The sequence below is a fragment of the Plecotus auritus genome, assembly GCF_963455305.1.
Source record: "Plecotus auritus genome assembly, chromosome: 9".
NCBI lineage: Eukaryota > Metazoa > Chordata > Mammalia > Chiroptera > Vespertilionidae > Plecotus > Plecotus auritus.
In genome coordinates, this window is record NC_137783.1 from 74,519,168 (window position 1) to 74,535,080 (window position 15,913).

The window sequence follows — 15,913 nt, forward strand, 5'->3', positions numbered from 1 at the left end:
TCTATAGATACAGAAACTACGGTTCAGGGAAGTTAAATTACTTTCCTAGAGGACTTGAAACTAGAAAGTGCCAAAATGGGAGGCCAGCTCTAGTTCTCCCTAACTTCCTAGTTTGTACTCTGCCATGAAGCTGTAATGTTGGAGATTGTGAATGTTGTTACAGTTACTGCTGCTTGCCACCAGCTTTACATCAACTAGCTGAGAGAACGCTTCCACATAATGTACAAACTCAAGGTGTGAAGATCGTGAGTTTATATTGTCATTGGATTCCCACAACAACCTGCTGACTATGTATATTTATTATTTCAGCTTTACAGATGGGGAAACTGAGGCTCACAAATTCTGATCCAAAGTCACACAGCCAGTCAGTCTGTCACTGGAGACTTGATCCAGTTCCCTGGGGCCGCTCATCAGTGCTGTGCAGAGCCAGTACCTGTCACTAGGGCAGTGTTCTCCAGTCAGGCTGTAACAGGACAGTGGGACTATACCTGACAAAATAATAGGAATTTGTTTCTTCAGTAAGAACATGAGACTATGTGAAGGCTGAGCAAAAGGGCACAAGCTTGTGTTTATACCAAAGCTCACTGAATTCTGCTGTAATTTTCATGCATATTGAAGGCATGTGAGTATAGTATTTCCAGAGTGCATGCTGTATATCAAAGATGTAGATTCAGTATGACTAATAGGGGAAGGCCATTAACTGTTTTGAAGTATAATGCCACTGCATTCCATAAATGAGTAAGTACTGGTGATAGGTGGCCTGTGACTGGGCCATGTAGCCATCACGTGTTAATGAGCTATTCAGGTAGGTATCTGTCTATATCAGGATGCATGGGCCAGCACTTAGAGAGTTGTTACTTAGGAAACACTGTACTCAGTTGCCTTAAAAGGTTATATATTTTGCTGCCCTGTGATAATGACTGTAGGAATAGCCAGTCACTTGGAGTATCTTAGAGTTTTACTCGTTTGGTTCCTTTCTTACAGACCATATAAGATAGCTAACTCTTAAATCATGGAGTAATTAAAATTCTGAGATTATCAAATTCAGTTTGGTTGTCCACAATGGATGTTCTTTCAGCCTTAAAAATACAGCATTATAGTATTTTTTCTAATCTCTTATTATCTTTGAGAAGAAAACTTGATTCATTTATACATTCACTCAAGAAATATTTTTTGAATGCTGAATATTTGCTAGTCTGTGCTAAATGCTAGGGAAATGGGATAGATGTCATCCCATTCCCCACAAAGTAAATAGCAGTGATAATGTTAATATAGCTTATAAAATTTGTTACAGAGAAATTCAGTATAGTTTGAGACCACAGATGAAAGTAACATTTATTTCTATTCCAACAGATTTCGGTTTTGGAAATTTCTTTAAAAGTGGTGAACTGCTGGCAACTTGGTGTGGCAGCCCCCCTTATGCAGCCCCAGAAGTCTTTGAAGGGCAGCAGTATGAAGGACCACAGCTGGATATTTGGGTATTTCTTTGCTTTGCTGTGTTTTGTTAAATGCATCTATAAGGATAATACTTGGTACTTTGGCCCATCTTTAAAGCTCTTGTATCTAACACATAGGCAGTAGTTCATACTTTCCCTACCCATTGGACTATAATTAGTTGAGCATCTTGAATTGGATTCTAGGAAAGAATTTCTAAGGACAGATGTTCTCATTCTAACATCAGCAGTAATTTAAAGTTAAGTAGTAATCAAATGATTAATGTATTTTGATATTTATTATAGGATACTTTATTGTAATAATTAGCGTTTCAGATTTTTTTCAAATTCAAGAAAATAGTACATTCAAACAAATTTTTTTAGTCCATAGGACATTAAGGGATATTTGGGGAAACAAAGAGTGTTTGAAGTTCTTGATATAAAAATGACCCCATTGTTTTCTTCCCCTAGAGCATGGGAGTTGTTCTTTATGTCCTTGTCTGTGGAGCTCTGCCTTTTGATGGTCCCACTCTTCCTATTTTGAGGCAAAGGGTTTTGGAAGGAAGATTCCGGATTCCGTATTTCATGTCAGAAGGTAACAACCTGTTCATTTTACTAATTGGGCACTACAGATTCTGCGCTCCTAATGAAACCTGTAGGCAAAGCCTCCCTTTTACGAAGAGTTTGGGTGCTAAATAAAGTGACTGAGTTACTTTAAAACCCATAGAAATAAGCAGCCCCCTCCGTGTAGGTGAGAAAAGTTCCAGCCTTCCTAACTGAAAACAGAAAGTTCCCCTGATTAAGAACACAAGTCTCCCATTTACTCTCGGTCTATAAATGTCCTAGGTTTATTTTAGCCTTAGAGAAGTTCTTTGTAGATACAGATTCACAACCATTTTACTCTAAGTTTGAAATGGATTTTCTCATATCTTTTGGCAGGAAGTTGCAAAATTAAAACGTTTAAATTAAATTTGAAAACCAACTGGCAAAACTATTGAATTAAGATGAAATGCTGTAATCCCAATCAGTTTTATATTGGATTGTAACATAGGCAGCAGTTAGGTTTACTCTTTAGATTAGTTTTTGGTTATCACCCTTAATGCTTTTGTTCCTAGAAACAGTAGAAATAATGCTTCAATAGTTAAGAGTGTAGACTTTAGAGCCAGACTGCCTGGTTTCAATACTGAGTTCACTCATATCTCCTCTCTGTGCTTCCATTTCCTCACTTTATAAAATGGAAAAAAACATAATTCCTAAGAGAGCTGTTGTGAGGATTAATTAAATTAATCTGTATAAAGCACTTAGCAGAATGCCTGGCACCTACCAAGTGATCTAAGCTTATGTGGCGTGGTAAAGAGCATGATGTCAGCTCAGGAAATAAGCTGGTGCCCAGACGGGCAGCAGTGCAGTTTTCTTAGTGGAATCAGGAGTAAGTAATGTTTCACGTACATTTGTCTCAGTTGCACTGATGAGGAGAAAGCAGCAGTCCACTGGCTAGCTCTTGCCTCACAGAGCCTTAGACATAACTGAGGATCATTTATTATTTGCTTATTTTAGGAAGAAGGCTAGTTTTGTCCTTTAGTGGAAATCTAAGTCTGTGTCTAGGTATTTTCAGTTGATAAATCAGTTCATTTAGCACAAAATTGGATAGGCCTACAGCCTCCTGTTTTTCTTAAGTATTCATTCACAGTGATGGTTAATTTTGTGTGTCAATATTCACCCTGAGTACTTGACAAATATAAGTAACCTTTGTATTTATTTATTCATTTGACCTTCTGCTTTCCAGTAGGCGCTGTGGAGGACACAAAGATTACTGCCATTGTACAAAGTCACATCAATAAAGCAAACACCCTGAAGTGCAAGGCGATTGACGTGACTTTTGTACCATTGTGTTTTCCATAGATTGTGAGCACCTTATTCGAAGGATGTTGGTCCTAGACCCGTCCAAAAGGCTAACCATAGCTCAAATCAAGGAGCATAAATGGATGCTCATAGAAGTTCCTGTACAGAGACCTGTTCTCTATCCACAAGGCCAAGAAAATGAGCCATCCATTGGGGAGTTTAATGAACAGGTTCTGCGACTGATGCACAGCCTTGGAATAGATCAGCAGAAAACCATTGAGGTAAAGTGATCAGAAATTTGACTGAAAAAATTTTAGGATTTTGTTGTACTCAGTAACTTGAAATTTCATGCTCATACCTATCAGCCTAGTCGTTTAGCATGGCCATCCCCAGCACCTAAACATACTATTCAATATTCCCTGAAGATTAACCAGGCTTTTTTTTTTTTTTTTTTTTTTTTGCTTTTACTCAACATATAAATCCCTGCCTTTGCCCCATCTGCCAAAAAACTCAAGAGGAATGGTTTATATAGGACTGAGAAAAAGACAAAGACAGCTTAACAAATACAAAGTACCAAGTTTCTTCTAAGATGAACCATAAAGTAGCTTCACATAGGTAATAAACTAGTTTATATGGAACATAAATGTGCAGCTATGGAACAAGGCTGAGGAGAAAACAAGAATGGTAGGCATCAGATTTAGGAAAGCCAACTGGATTTAGCTTGTGAACTGGAGAAACTGAGAAGACAAAAACAGGTAGATTCCTGATATGGAAGTACAAGAAGGTTTTAACCTAGAAAATTTCTCGTCACTTTTATTTATTTCTTTCCTTAATAGCATTTTCATAGGACATACATATTCTTAATACCTACACAATAGTAAAACAAACAAACAGAAAACAGTACTTTTGAGGAGGGACCATAACAAGAAAGAATATTAAATGTTCCCTTGTGAATATTAAGTGCTCTGAACTGTACTGCCTTTTCCTTCAGGGTAGCCATAAGTGAAACCAGACTGGCTTTCCTGCTTTGCTCATCACACACTCTGATGAAAGCACAGTTCCACTGGTCTGGGATTTTTGCTGAGTGCTCTGCCTCTGAGGTGTACTGCACAGCACCCAGGCAGACTGTCAGGTGGAATTAGAAGTGAAAGGAACAGTTGTTTCTCTGTTTCATTAGTACCCTGGAAATCTGGCAGACAAGGAATGTGAAAAATTGGGAAGCAACTTTATATTCAAGGTTTCAAGAGGGCTGGACTGCAAAAGCAAGAGGAAAAAATTATTAGGAACGGAGACACCGAGTCTCTCAATCTAGCTTCCAAATGTCATTCTCCAGCCTAAAATCATCACCAGAAAGTTCCCCAAAGACTTTAATCAGTCACTTCAGAGTTTGCAGTGGTTTGTACTTGGGTAGAAGCTGTAGATCTAGAGCCTCTGGGCTCAGGTTGCTAACCGACCTTATGCCATAGTTACAGCTATGAGATGGGACCACATGACAGCATTGGGGAATGTCTGCATGAGACAGTGATGGCATTTGCTCAGAATGCAGAAAAATAAACGGATCCTGTTAATGTCAAAGGGCCTGTCATTTAATGGTATCACCCTGTATATAATTAAAACTAGAAACTTGAAATGATCTTTCATTCTAAACTCTGGAACAGCTTTTATTTTGAGGCATACTTTGTTATTCTGTTTGTAAGAAAGAAAACATTATTTCTTCCATCTTTTTTTAGACAGGTATAGATCATTGGATTGATTTTTATGGCTCTTGGCCTTCAGCACTTGTTTTCTCTTTCAGTCTTTGCAGAACAAGAGCTACAATCACTTCGCTGCCATTTATTACTTGTTGGTGGAGCGCCTGAAATCACATAGGAGCAGTTTTCCTGTGGAGCAGAGGCTCGATGCCCGCCAGAGGCGGCCCAGCACCATTGCTGAACAAACAGTTGCCAAGGTAACACCCCATTAGCCAATAGTCTTATCTGTGCATGTGCCTGTTCACATGGTTGACACATTGTTCATCTTGTATTACAAAGGGTTAGGATTTCATCCTCTGTGCTCTGTTTTTCTGTAAAGTTTCTGCCTGTCATTCACTAGATTCTCAAATGTTTTAGCACCTTTTTTTTTTTCCAATTACAGTTGACATACATATTATATTAGTTTCAGGTGTACAACCCATGATTAAGCATTTATATAATTTAGGAAATGATCACCCCAATAAATCTAGTATCCATCTGACACCATACAAAGTTATTATAATATTGACTATATCCTATGCTGTACTTCACATACCTATGAGTATTATATAACTACAATTTGTACTTCCAATTCCCTTCACCTTTTTTTCACCCAGCCTCCCAACGCCCTTTCCATCTGGCAACCATCCAGATGTTCTCTATCTGTGAGTCTGTTTCTAATCTGCTTGTTTGTTTGTTTCGTTTTTTTTTTAGATTCCACATACAAGTGAAATCATATGGCATTTGTCTTTCTCTGTCTGACATAATACCCTCTAGGTTCATGCATGGTGTTGCAGATGGCAAGGTTTTATTCTTTTTGTTTGCAGCTTACATTTAATATTATTTTGTATTAGTTTCAGATATACAGCATAATGCAGTGGTTCTCAACCTTTCTAATGCCACGACCCTTTAATACAGTTCCTCATGTTGTGGTGACCCCCAACCATAAAATTATTTTCGTTGCTACTTCATAACTGTAATTTTGCTACTGTTATGAATCGTAATGTACATACCTGTGTTTTCCGATGGTCTTAGGCTCTACAGCAGCGGTTCTCAACCTGTGGGTCGCAGGTTGAGAACCGCTAGCAGGTCGCCTAAGACCATCGGAAAACACAGATATTTACATTACGATTCATAACAGTAGCAAAATTACAGTTATGAGGTAGCAACGAAAGTAATTTTATGGTTGGGGGTCACCACAACATGAGGAACTGTATTAAAGGGTTGCGGCATTAGAAAGGTTGAGAACCACTGCTCTATACTGTTCCAGTGATCTGTATGTCTGTTATTATGACACTACTATGCTGTTTTGATTACCATTGCCTTTTAGTATAGCATGATAATTTCAACTTTGTTCTTCTTTCTTAAGATTGCTGTGGCTATTCGGGGCCTTTTATGGTTCCATATAAATTTTTGGAATATTTGTTCTAGTTCTGTGAAATACACCATTGGTATCTTGTTAGGAATTGTATTGAATCTATAGATTGCTTTGGGTAGTATGGACATTTTAATGATGTTAAGTCTTCCATGAGTACGGTATATGCTTCCATTTATACTTCTTCAGTATCTTATAATTTTCCAAGTACAGGTCTTTTACTTCCTTAGTTAAATTTATTCCTAGATTTTTTTTTTTGATGCATTTGTAAATGGGATTTTTTTCTTAGTTTCCCTTAAGGATAATTCATTATTGATATATAAAAATGCAACTGATTTCTGAATATTTATTTTGTATCCTGCTACTTTACTGAATTCATGTATTAGTTCTAGTTGGGGGTTTTTTTGGTGGACTCTTTAGGGGTCTATATATATAGTGTCTTGTTATCAGCAAATAATGATAGTTTTAGTTCTTACTTTACAATTGTGAATGCTTTTTATTTTATTCTTTTCGTGTGATTGTTGTGGATAGGACTTCCAGTACTATTTTGTTGTTTTTGGTTTGTTTTTAATATTTTTATTGATTTTAGAGAGGAAGGGAGAGAGAGATAGAAACATCAATGATGAGAGAGAATCATGGATCGACTACTTCCTGCACGCCCCCTGCTGGGGATCGAGCCCGTAACCCAGGCATGTGCCCTTGACCGGAATCAAACCTGGGACCCTTCAGTCCGTAGGAGCTCTATCCTCTGAGCCAAACCAGCTAGGGCCCAGTACTATTTTTGAATAGGAGTGTTGAAAGTAGACATCCCTGTCTTAGAGGAAACACCTTTTTTTTTTAATCCTCACCTGAGGATATTTTTCCATTGATTTTTAGGGAGAGTGGAAGAGATAAGGAAAGACAGAAACATTGATGTGAGAGAAACACATCGATTGGTTGCCTCCGACCAGGGCCAGGGCCTAAGGATCTTGCAACCAAGGTACATGCCTTTGACCAGGATCGAACTTGGGACCTTTTGGTCCACAGGCCGACGTTCTATCCACTGAGCCAAACAGGCTAGGACAAGGAAACATTTTTAGTTTTTCCAGGTTGAGTATGATGTTAGCTGTGGGCTTGTTACATGTGACCTTTATTGTGTTGGGGTATGTTCCCTCTATTCCCACTTTGCTGAGAGTTTTTATCATAAATGGATGCTGGCCCAGCCGGTAAGATTCAATGGCCGAGTGTAGACCTATGAACCAAGAGGTCATGGTTTGATTCGTGGTCATGGTACATGCCCAGGTTTTGGGCTTAATCCCCAGTAGGGGCTGCAGGAAACGGCCAATCAGTGATTCTCTCTCATTGATGTTTCTCTCTCTTCCTCACCCTTCCTCTCTGAAATCAATAAAAATATATTAAAAAAATAACAATGGATACTGGATTTTTGTCAGATGCTTCTTCTGCATCTATTGATATGATCATATGATTTTTATCCTTCATTTTGTTAATGTGGTATATCACGTTAATTGATTTGCAGGTACTGTACCAGCCTTGCATTTCAGAAATACATCAGCTGGATCATGGTGTATGATCTTTGTAAAGTATTGCTGAATTCAGTTTGCTAATATTTTGTTGAGGATTTTTGCATCTATGTTCATCAGCAATATTGGCCTCTAATTTTCTTTCTTTGTAGTGTCTTTATCTGAATAAGGGTAATGCCAGCCTTCTAAAATGAGCTTGGGAGTCTTCCCTCCTTTTGAATTTTTTAGAATATTTTGAGAAAGACAGGTGTTAGTTTTTTTTAGTGTTTGGTAAAATTCATCTGTGAAGCCATCCAGTCTGGGACTTTGTTTGTTGGGACTTTTTCATTACTGCTTTAATTTTGTTGGTTGTAAATGGCTTGTTTAGATTTTCTCTTTCTTCTTGATTCAGTTTTGGAAAATTGTATGTTTCTAGGAATCTATCCATTTCTCCCAGATTACCCACTGTGTTCGCATCTAGTTGTTCATAATATCTTCTTATATTCTTTTGTATTTCTGTGGTATCAGTTGTTACTTCTCCTCTTTCATTTCTGATTTTATTTCGGTCTTCTCTTTTTTTCTTGATGGTTAAAAGTCTGTCAGTCTGCCCTGGCTAGTTTGACAGTGGATAGAACATCGGGCTGGGGACTGAAGGGTCCCAGATTCGATTTCGGTCAAGGGCACATACTTGGGTTGCGGGCTTGGTCCCCAGTGGGGGTCGTGCAGGAGGCAGCCCACCAATGATTCTCTCTCATCATTGATGTTTCTCTCTCTCTCTCTTTCTCTCTCTCTCTCTCTCTCTCTCTCCCCGCTCTCTCGCTGAAATCAATAAAAAATATATTTTTTTAAAAGTGTGTCAATCTTGTTTATCTTCTCAGAGAACTAGCTCTTAATTTCATTGATCTTTTGTATTGTTTTTTTAGATTCTCATTTATTTCTGCTCCAATCTTTGTTGTTCTTTTTTTAGTTCCTTTAGGTGTAAATTTAGAATGTTTATTTGAAATTTTTCTTGTTTCTTGAGGTAGGCCTGTATTGCTGTCAATTTGTCCCATAGATTTTGGATTGCTTTGTTTCTGTTTTCATTTGTCTCAAGGTATCTTTTGATTTCTTCCTTGATTTCATTGTTAACAAATTCATTGTTTAGTAATTTTATTTAGCCTCCATGTGTTTTTCAGTTTTCCTTTGATTGCTTTCAAGTTTCATAGCATTATGTTCAGAGAATATGCTTCATATGATTTTAATCTTCTTAAATTTATTGAGACTTGTTTTGTGTCCTAACATTTGGTCAGTCCTGGAAAATGTTCCATGTGCACTTGAAAAGAATGTATATTCTGCTGCTTGGGGTGAAATGCTCTGAAAATATCCTTTAAATCCATCTGAGCTAGTGTGTCATTTAAGGCCACTATATCTTTGTTGATTTTCCATCTGGAAGATCTATCCATTGATGTCAATGGGGTGTTAAAATCCCATGCTGTGACTGTATTGATATCCATCTCTCCCATTATGTCCAACAAGATTTGCTTTATATATTTAGGTGCTCCTATATTGGGTACATAAATGTTTACCAGGGTTATAATCCTCTTGTTGGATTGATTTCTTTATTACTATATAACTAGAGGCCCAGTGCATGAAATTTGTGCATGGGGGAGGGGGGTGTCCCTCAGCCCAGCCTGCACCCTCTCCAATCTGGGACCCTTCGAGGGATGTCTGACTGCCTGTTTAGGCCCGATCCCAGTAGGATCGGGCCTAAACAGGCAGTCGGACATCCTTCTCACAATCCAGGACTGCTGGCTCCCAACTGCTAGCCTGCCTACCTTCCTGATTGCCCCTAACTGCTTCTGCCTGCCAGCCTGATCACCCCCTAACCACTCCCCTGCCAGCCTGATTGATGCCTAACTGCTCCCCTGCCAGCCTGTTTGCCCCTAACTGCCCTCCCCTGCAGGCTTAATCGCCCCCAACTGCCCTCCCTTGCAGGCCTGGTCCCTCCCAACTGCCCTACCCTGCTGGCCTGATCGCCCACAACTGCCCTCCCTTGCAGGCCTGGTCCCTCCCAAATGCCCTCCCTTGCTGGCCATCTTGTGGTGGCCATCTTGTGTCCACATGGGGGCAGCCATCTTTGACCACATGGGGGCAGCCATCTTGTGTGTTGGAATGATGGTCAATCTGCATATTACTCTTTTATTAGATAGGATAGAGGCCTGGTGCACGGGTGGGGGCCAGCTGGTTTGCCCTGAAGGGTGTCCTGGATCAGGATGGGGGTTCCCTTGGGGCATGGGGCAGCCTGGGCGAGGGGCCTGTGGTGGTTTGCAGGCTGGCCACGCCCCCCCAGTGACCCAAGCGGAGGCCTTGGTATCTGGGATTTATCTATCTTCTATAATTGAAACTTTGTAGCCTTGAACAGAGACAAGCCTCCTGCTTGCTCCGTGGCTGCAGCCATTTCTGTTGGGATTTATTTATCTTCTATAATTGAAACTTTGTAACCTTGAGTGGAGGCCTGGGCCAGCCAGGGTGTGCGGAAAGCTTGGCTTCCTCCATTGCTGGGGAAACCGATGTCTCCTGCTCGCTCTGTGGCTGCAGCCCATCTTGGTTGGGTTAATTTGCATACTTGCTCCTGATTGGCTGGTGGGCGTGGCTTGTGTGTGTAGCAGAGTGTGGTTAATTTGCATATTACTCTTTTATTAGATAGGATGTCCTTCTTTGTCTCTTATTATAGCCTTTGTTTTTTTGGTTTTTTAAAAATGTATTTTATTGATTTTAGAGAGGAAGGGAGAGGAAGAGATAGAAACATCAATGATGAGAGAGAATCATTGATTGGCTGCCTCCTGCATGCCCCTACTGGGGATGGAGCCTGCAACCCAGGCATGTGCCCTTAACCAGAATCAAACTTGGGACTTTTCAGCCACAGGCAGACACTCTATCCACTGAGCCAAACCAGCTAGGGCTATAGCCTTTGTTTGTCTGATCTAAGTACTGCTACCCAGATTTTTTTTTAAATCTTTATTGTTGAGAATCTTACAGATGTCTCTCTCCCCCCATTGCCTCCCTCCACCCAGTTCCCACCATGTCCCAGTCCTTTGCCACCATATTGTCTGCGTCCATGTACACATATATACATACATACATATAAGACCTTGGGTTAATCTCTTCCTGCCCCCGCACCACAACCCCTTTTCCCTCTGAGATTCATCAATCTGTTCCATTACCATGCCTCTGATTCTATTTTATTCACCAGTTTATTCTGCTCATTAGATTTCTTATTCATTTATTTTAATTTTTAGATTCAGTTGTTGATAGATAGGTATTTATTGCTATTTAATTGTTCATACTTTTGATCTTTTTCTTCTTCTTCTTCCTCTTCTTAAAGAATAGCTTTCAACATTTCATGTAATCCTGGTTTGGTGGTGATGAACCCCTTTAGCTTTTTCTTGTCTGTGAAGCTCTTTATTTGACCTTCAATTCTAAATGATAACTTTGCTGGGTAGAGTAATCTTGGTTTTAGGTCCTTGCTATTCATCACTTTGAATATTTCTTGCCGCTCCCTTCTGGCCTGCAAAGTTTTTGTTGAGAAATCAGCTGATAGTCGTTTGGGCGCTCTCTTGTAGGTAACTAACTGCTTTTCTCTTGCCGCTTTTTAAGATTCTCTCTTTGTCTTTAGCCCTTGGCATTTTAATTATGATGTGTCTTGGAGTGGTCCCCTTTGGGTTTATCTTGTTTGGGACTCTCTGTGCTCCCTGGACTTGTAAGTCTATTTCTTTCACCAGGTAAGGGAAGTTTTCTGTCATTATTTCTTCAAATAGGTTTTCAATATCTTGCTCTCTCTGTCTCTTCTTCTTCTGGTACTCCCATAATGCAAATGTTGGTGCACTTGAAGTTGTCCCAGATGCTCCTTACACTATCTTCATATTTTTGGGTTCTTTTTTCTTTTTGCTTTTCTGATTGGGTGTTTTTTTGCTTCCTCATATTTCAAATCATTGATTTGATTCTTGGGATCCTCTACGCTGCTGTTGAATCCCTGTAAGTTATTCTTTATTGCAGTTAGTGTATGCTTAATTTCTGGCTGGTCTTTTTCTGTGTCCGTGGCATTCTCACTAAGTTCCTTGAAAGTCTCACTAAGTCCCTTGAAGGTCTCATGAAGATCCTTGAGTAACCTTATAACCGTGGTTTTGAACTCTGTATCCAGCAATTTGCTTTCTTATATTTCTTTCATTTGTGACATGTTTCTTTGCCTCCACATTTTGGCTGCTTCCCTGTGTTTATTTCTATGTATTGGGTAGAGCTGCCATGTTTCCTGGAATTGGCAGAATGGCCTTGTGTAGCAGGTGTCCTGTATGGCCCAGTGGCTCAGCCTCCCCAGTAACTTGAGCTAGACACTCTAGGTGCACCCCTGAGTGGGCTATATGAACAATCTTGTAGTTGAGACTTGATTGCTATTGGTGTTACTGGGAGGAATTGACCTCCAGGCCAATTGGCTGTGAGGACAAGCTGCGACTACAGTGGGAGAGCTGCTGTGCAGGAAACACCCCTATGGAGCAGGACTTGCTTCAGTAGGGCTTTGGTGCTCACTGAGTCTTCCCCTTGAGTGTGTCTCTTGTGGATGTGTAGAGTTGTAATCTGGTATGGTCTGAAGCTGTCCACCAGGTGCACTGGCTCTTGGGTCTCCAGAGAGGTGCAAAGTCAGATATTGCCTGTAGCTACTGGAAGGGAGAGAATCCAATACAAATAGGAAGAATCTCTAGAGATTCTTCCTATTTGTATTGGATTTGGAAGTGCCCAGGCTAGGCCTAGCTGTGAAGCAAGGCAGGCTGGTGCTGGTGCCATGTCTTGGGTCTCTTATTGATAGGTTTGGGGCATGCTGACACCAACTGCAGCCTATTTGAGAGATTTTAGCAAAGTCTGAAGCCTAAATGAGGATAAGCCATTCTTATAGAAAAGCTGCTGCAAACAGCTTAGGTGGGGCTGCAAATTAGATGGGATGGGGTCTCAGGGAATCATCAGGGTGGAACAAACAGAGTGCTCCAGGTTGATGGGGACTCAGGTATGGTTGCCAGTCAGCCCTGGGGCAGGGGAAAAATGATCCCTGTGAGCCCCTCCATCTGATAGAAAGACGCCCCTGAGTTTCTGCCCTGATGCCAGACAATCCAGTTCCTCCTCCGTATGTGACTGGGTCCCCCAACCTCCAAGCGCTGGAGCTCAGAGGAAGTGAGTCCGAGTAAGTTTGTGCACAACCCTTTAAGGGGACACCTGGGTCTCCAGCAGCCTCCATGTCCCTCAGCTATAATGCTCATTGGTTTTAATAGCCCGAAGTTACAGGGACTTTTCTTCCCAACTCTGGGACCTGGGGTGGGGGGGTCTGATGTGGGGCTGGGACCCCTTGCTCCTTACAGTGGCCTCTGCAGGGACAATCTCCCTCTGGATTACAAAAACAGCCCATGTGGTTGCCAGACCAGCCCATTCTGCGCCTCCGCCCCTCCTACCAGTGTCAACGTGCTTTCTTCTTTTCTTCACTAGTTGTAGTACTTCCATTGAGCCAGCTTTCAGGCGATTCTGAATGATGGTTGTTTTGTATTTTTGTTGTAATTTTGATGGGGTTGTGGGAGGCGGTGAGTCCTGGGGTTTCTATCACTCCATCCCTCTTCCTTCCTCTCTCTCTAGAATCAATAAAAACATATTTTTTAAAAAGTTACTTGTCATTCTCATACATGCCTCAGTTTCCCAAGTCATAAAATGGAGACAGTTATAGGATTTTATTATGTTTAAATTAGTGAATAATTGTGTAGCACTTACAACAGTGCTATGTAAGTGCTAGGTAAGTCTTTGTCATATAAAGTAATAATAAATGTTGGAGAGGAGGAGGACAACAATGAGTTAGAGAAGACTCTATTCTTGAGCCAAAGGCTGAGAGAATAGTTAGTGGAGCATTGACTCAGTTGCTTTAGAATAAGACTGGATCTGGATCCGGAAGAAAGGCTGGGACTGAAGAGAGCTGGGGAACCATCTATATAGAGGTTGAAAAGAGAAGTGATTCATTCATGCCATCTTTTAGGATTTCCATGTATTTCTGTGAGTACTTACTTTGTTCAGAGTGCAGGAAGAGCCCCAGAGTGTTTCTTATGTAGCAGCTTTACAAAATCTAAAGGATTATAATAGTATTTTGTTTTGGCTTCTATAGAACATATGGGAAAAAATAACCAAGGAAGTTAAAATCTTGATTTTAAGAGGCAAATGGTATACTTTAATATATAAAATAATGTGAATATTGATACTAATGTGAGTAAAAACTATGTCAATAAAGTTCCAGATATTTGGGCTAGAGTATCTCTGAGTACTTGGAATCCTTCAACATTGAATGGTTTTGCTTTAAAGACGGAAAGGAGCGGGTAACATGAGAATTCCTGAGTTGGGGTAGTAATAGTGAGATATAGTGGTCGCCTTCCCTCTCGAAAACACTGCAGGACAAAGAGAGAAGCAGAGAGCCCCACTGCTGGAGCAGGCTTTCCCTCCCAGGTCTCTGTTCTTATCATTGCACACGTGAGGGAGGGGGCTCTTTAAATGGTTGCTTTGGAGCATACACATGTACACAACTTCCTTTCATATCTGAACTTGAAGCAAATACCATGGGAGATCCCAAATTATATTTCATCTGGCTTGGGGTTTGGATATAGAATATAGCTTCTTACGTTTGGTAATTTTTTATTACCACACACCCCATGAGTTCTCTTCATTTTATACATTGACCCAAGTTGCCTTAGAAAACTACTTACCACTGTGACTTAAAATGTATGTCATTGGAGCAGGATCTGTAGCTCACCTTCATGAACTGTCTTAGTGCAGTGCCTTTGGATGCAACAGAAGAAGGTGCCCCTTTCCCTCCAAGATTTCACATTCTAATGTTTAGTGCTGAACTTGTTAGAAAATACATTTCTCTGTTTTTATGAAAATAAATCTGCTTAAAGTTTTCATAGGATCTTCTCCCTTTAATTCTTTGATGTTCTAATGTTTTTATAAAAGTACAGATCACTTGATTGATGCAGCAGAAAGAAATTGAGACAATGACACAGTCCCACGCAAAGGTTACATGAGCGTCAAATCATGCAGGCCTTAGGTTCCATGAGCTGAGTGACCTCACAGTCAGCACCTCTGAGCTTCAGTGTCCTTAAATATAAAATAGCAATAGAAATGCCTGCTTCATAAGTTTGCTACAAAGATAAAGTAATAAACTATACCAGCAGCTCAGTTCAGCAAATAGAGCGCTGTGTATCAGCCACTATGTCAGAGGTTCCTAGGAAACAGGCCATGCCCTTAAGGAGGCATGGTCTAGTGATACTACTTAGAAAACAATGAGATTTCCATCTTAGATAGAGTTAGAGTACTTACATTGCTGTATAATATGCAGGAAATGTTGCATCTAATTGAGTGCAGACGACTACTGAGAAAAAAGGTCATGCCTTTTTCTAACTCCTAGTTCTTAACAGCTCTTCCACTCCAAGTTTCCATCAACTGTAAGCAGACAAGAATGAAACACTCATCCCAATTCTTCAATTACTGCTTTCCACAACTGTAAGAAAAAGCAACGTAAAAGTGGGTGGCTTAAACAACTAAAGTTTATTTTGTAACAGTTCTAGAGGCTATAAGTCCAAGATCAGGGCTGGTTTCTGGTGAGGACTTTCTTCCTGGTTTGTGAACAAATGCCTTCTGGCTGTGCCCTTGCATGGCCTTTCTTCTGCATGTGTTTGGACAGAGAGAGAGATCTCTGGTGTCTCATCCTCTTCTTAAAGGGATACCAGGACCCACCCTATGTCTTAATAACCTTATTTATCTCCTTAAGGGCCCTATCTCCAAATATAGTCACATTGGGGGGTTAGGGCTTCAACATACAGGGGTAGGCAAAAGTAGGTTTACAGTTGTGAGTATGTGAAAGTTTATTCTCATATTATTTATTTATTTATTGCTATTTTGTACAACTGTAAACCTACTTTTGCCCCATATGGATTTGGGCAGGGGAGGAGGGACACAATTCTGTCAATAACATGCATG

General features: G+C 40.4%; 1 protein-coding gene across 3 annotated transcripts in view; it reads left to right on the forward strand.

Annotated features, from left to right (window-relative positions):
* The window catches only part of SIK2 (salt inducible kinase 2), a 130,849-nt gene that overhangs the window by 93,442 nt on the left and 21,494 nt on the right, over window positions 1-15,913 (forward strand). For all 3 annotated transcript variants that reach the window (XM_080642425.1, XM_080642426.1, XM_080642427.1), the window contains 4 exons: window positions 1,354-1,478; window positions 1,905-2,028; window positions 3,336-3,556; window positions 5,071-5,223. In XM_080642425.1, the coding sequence (XP_080498551.1) occupies window positions 1,354-1,478; window positions 1,905-2,028; window positions 3,336-3,556; window positions 5,071-5,223 (623 nt within the window). The remainder of the gene's footprint in view (window positions 1-1,353; window positions 1,479-1,904; window positions 2,029-3,335; window positions 3,557-5,070; window positions 5,224-15,913) is intronic.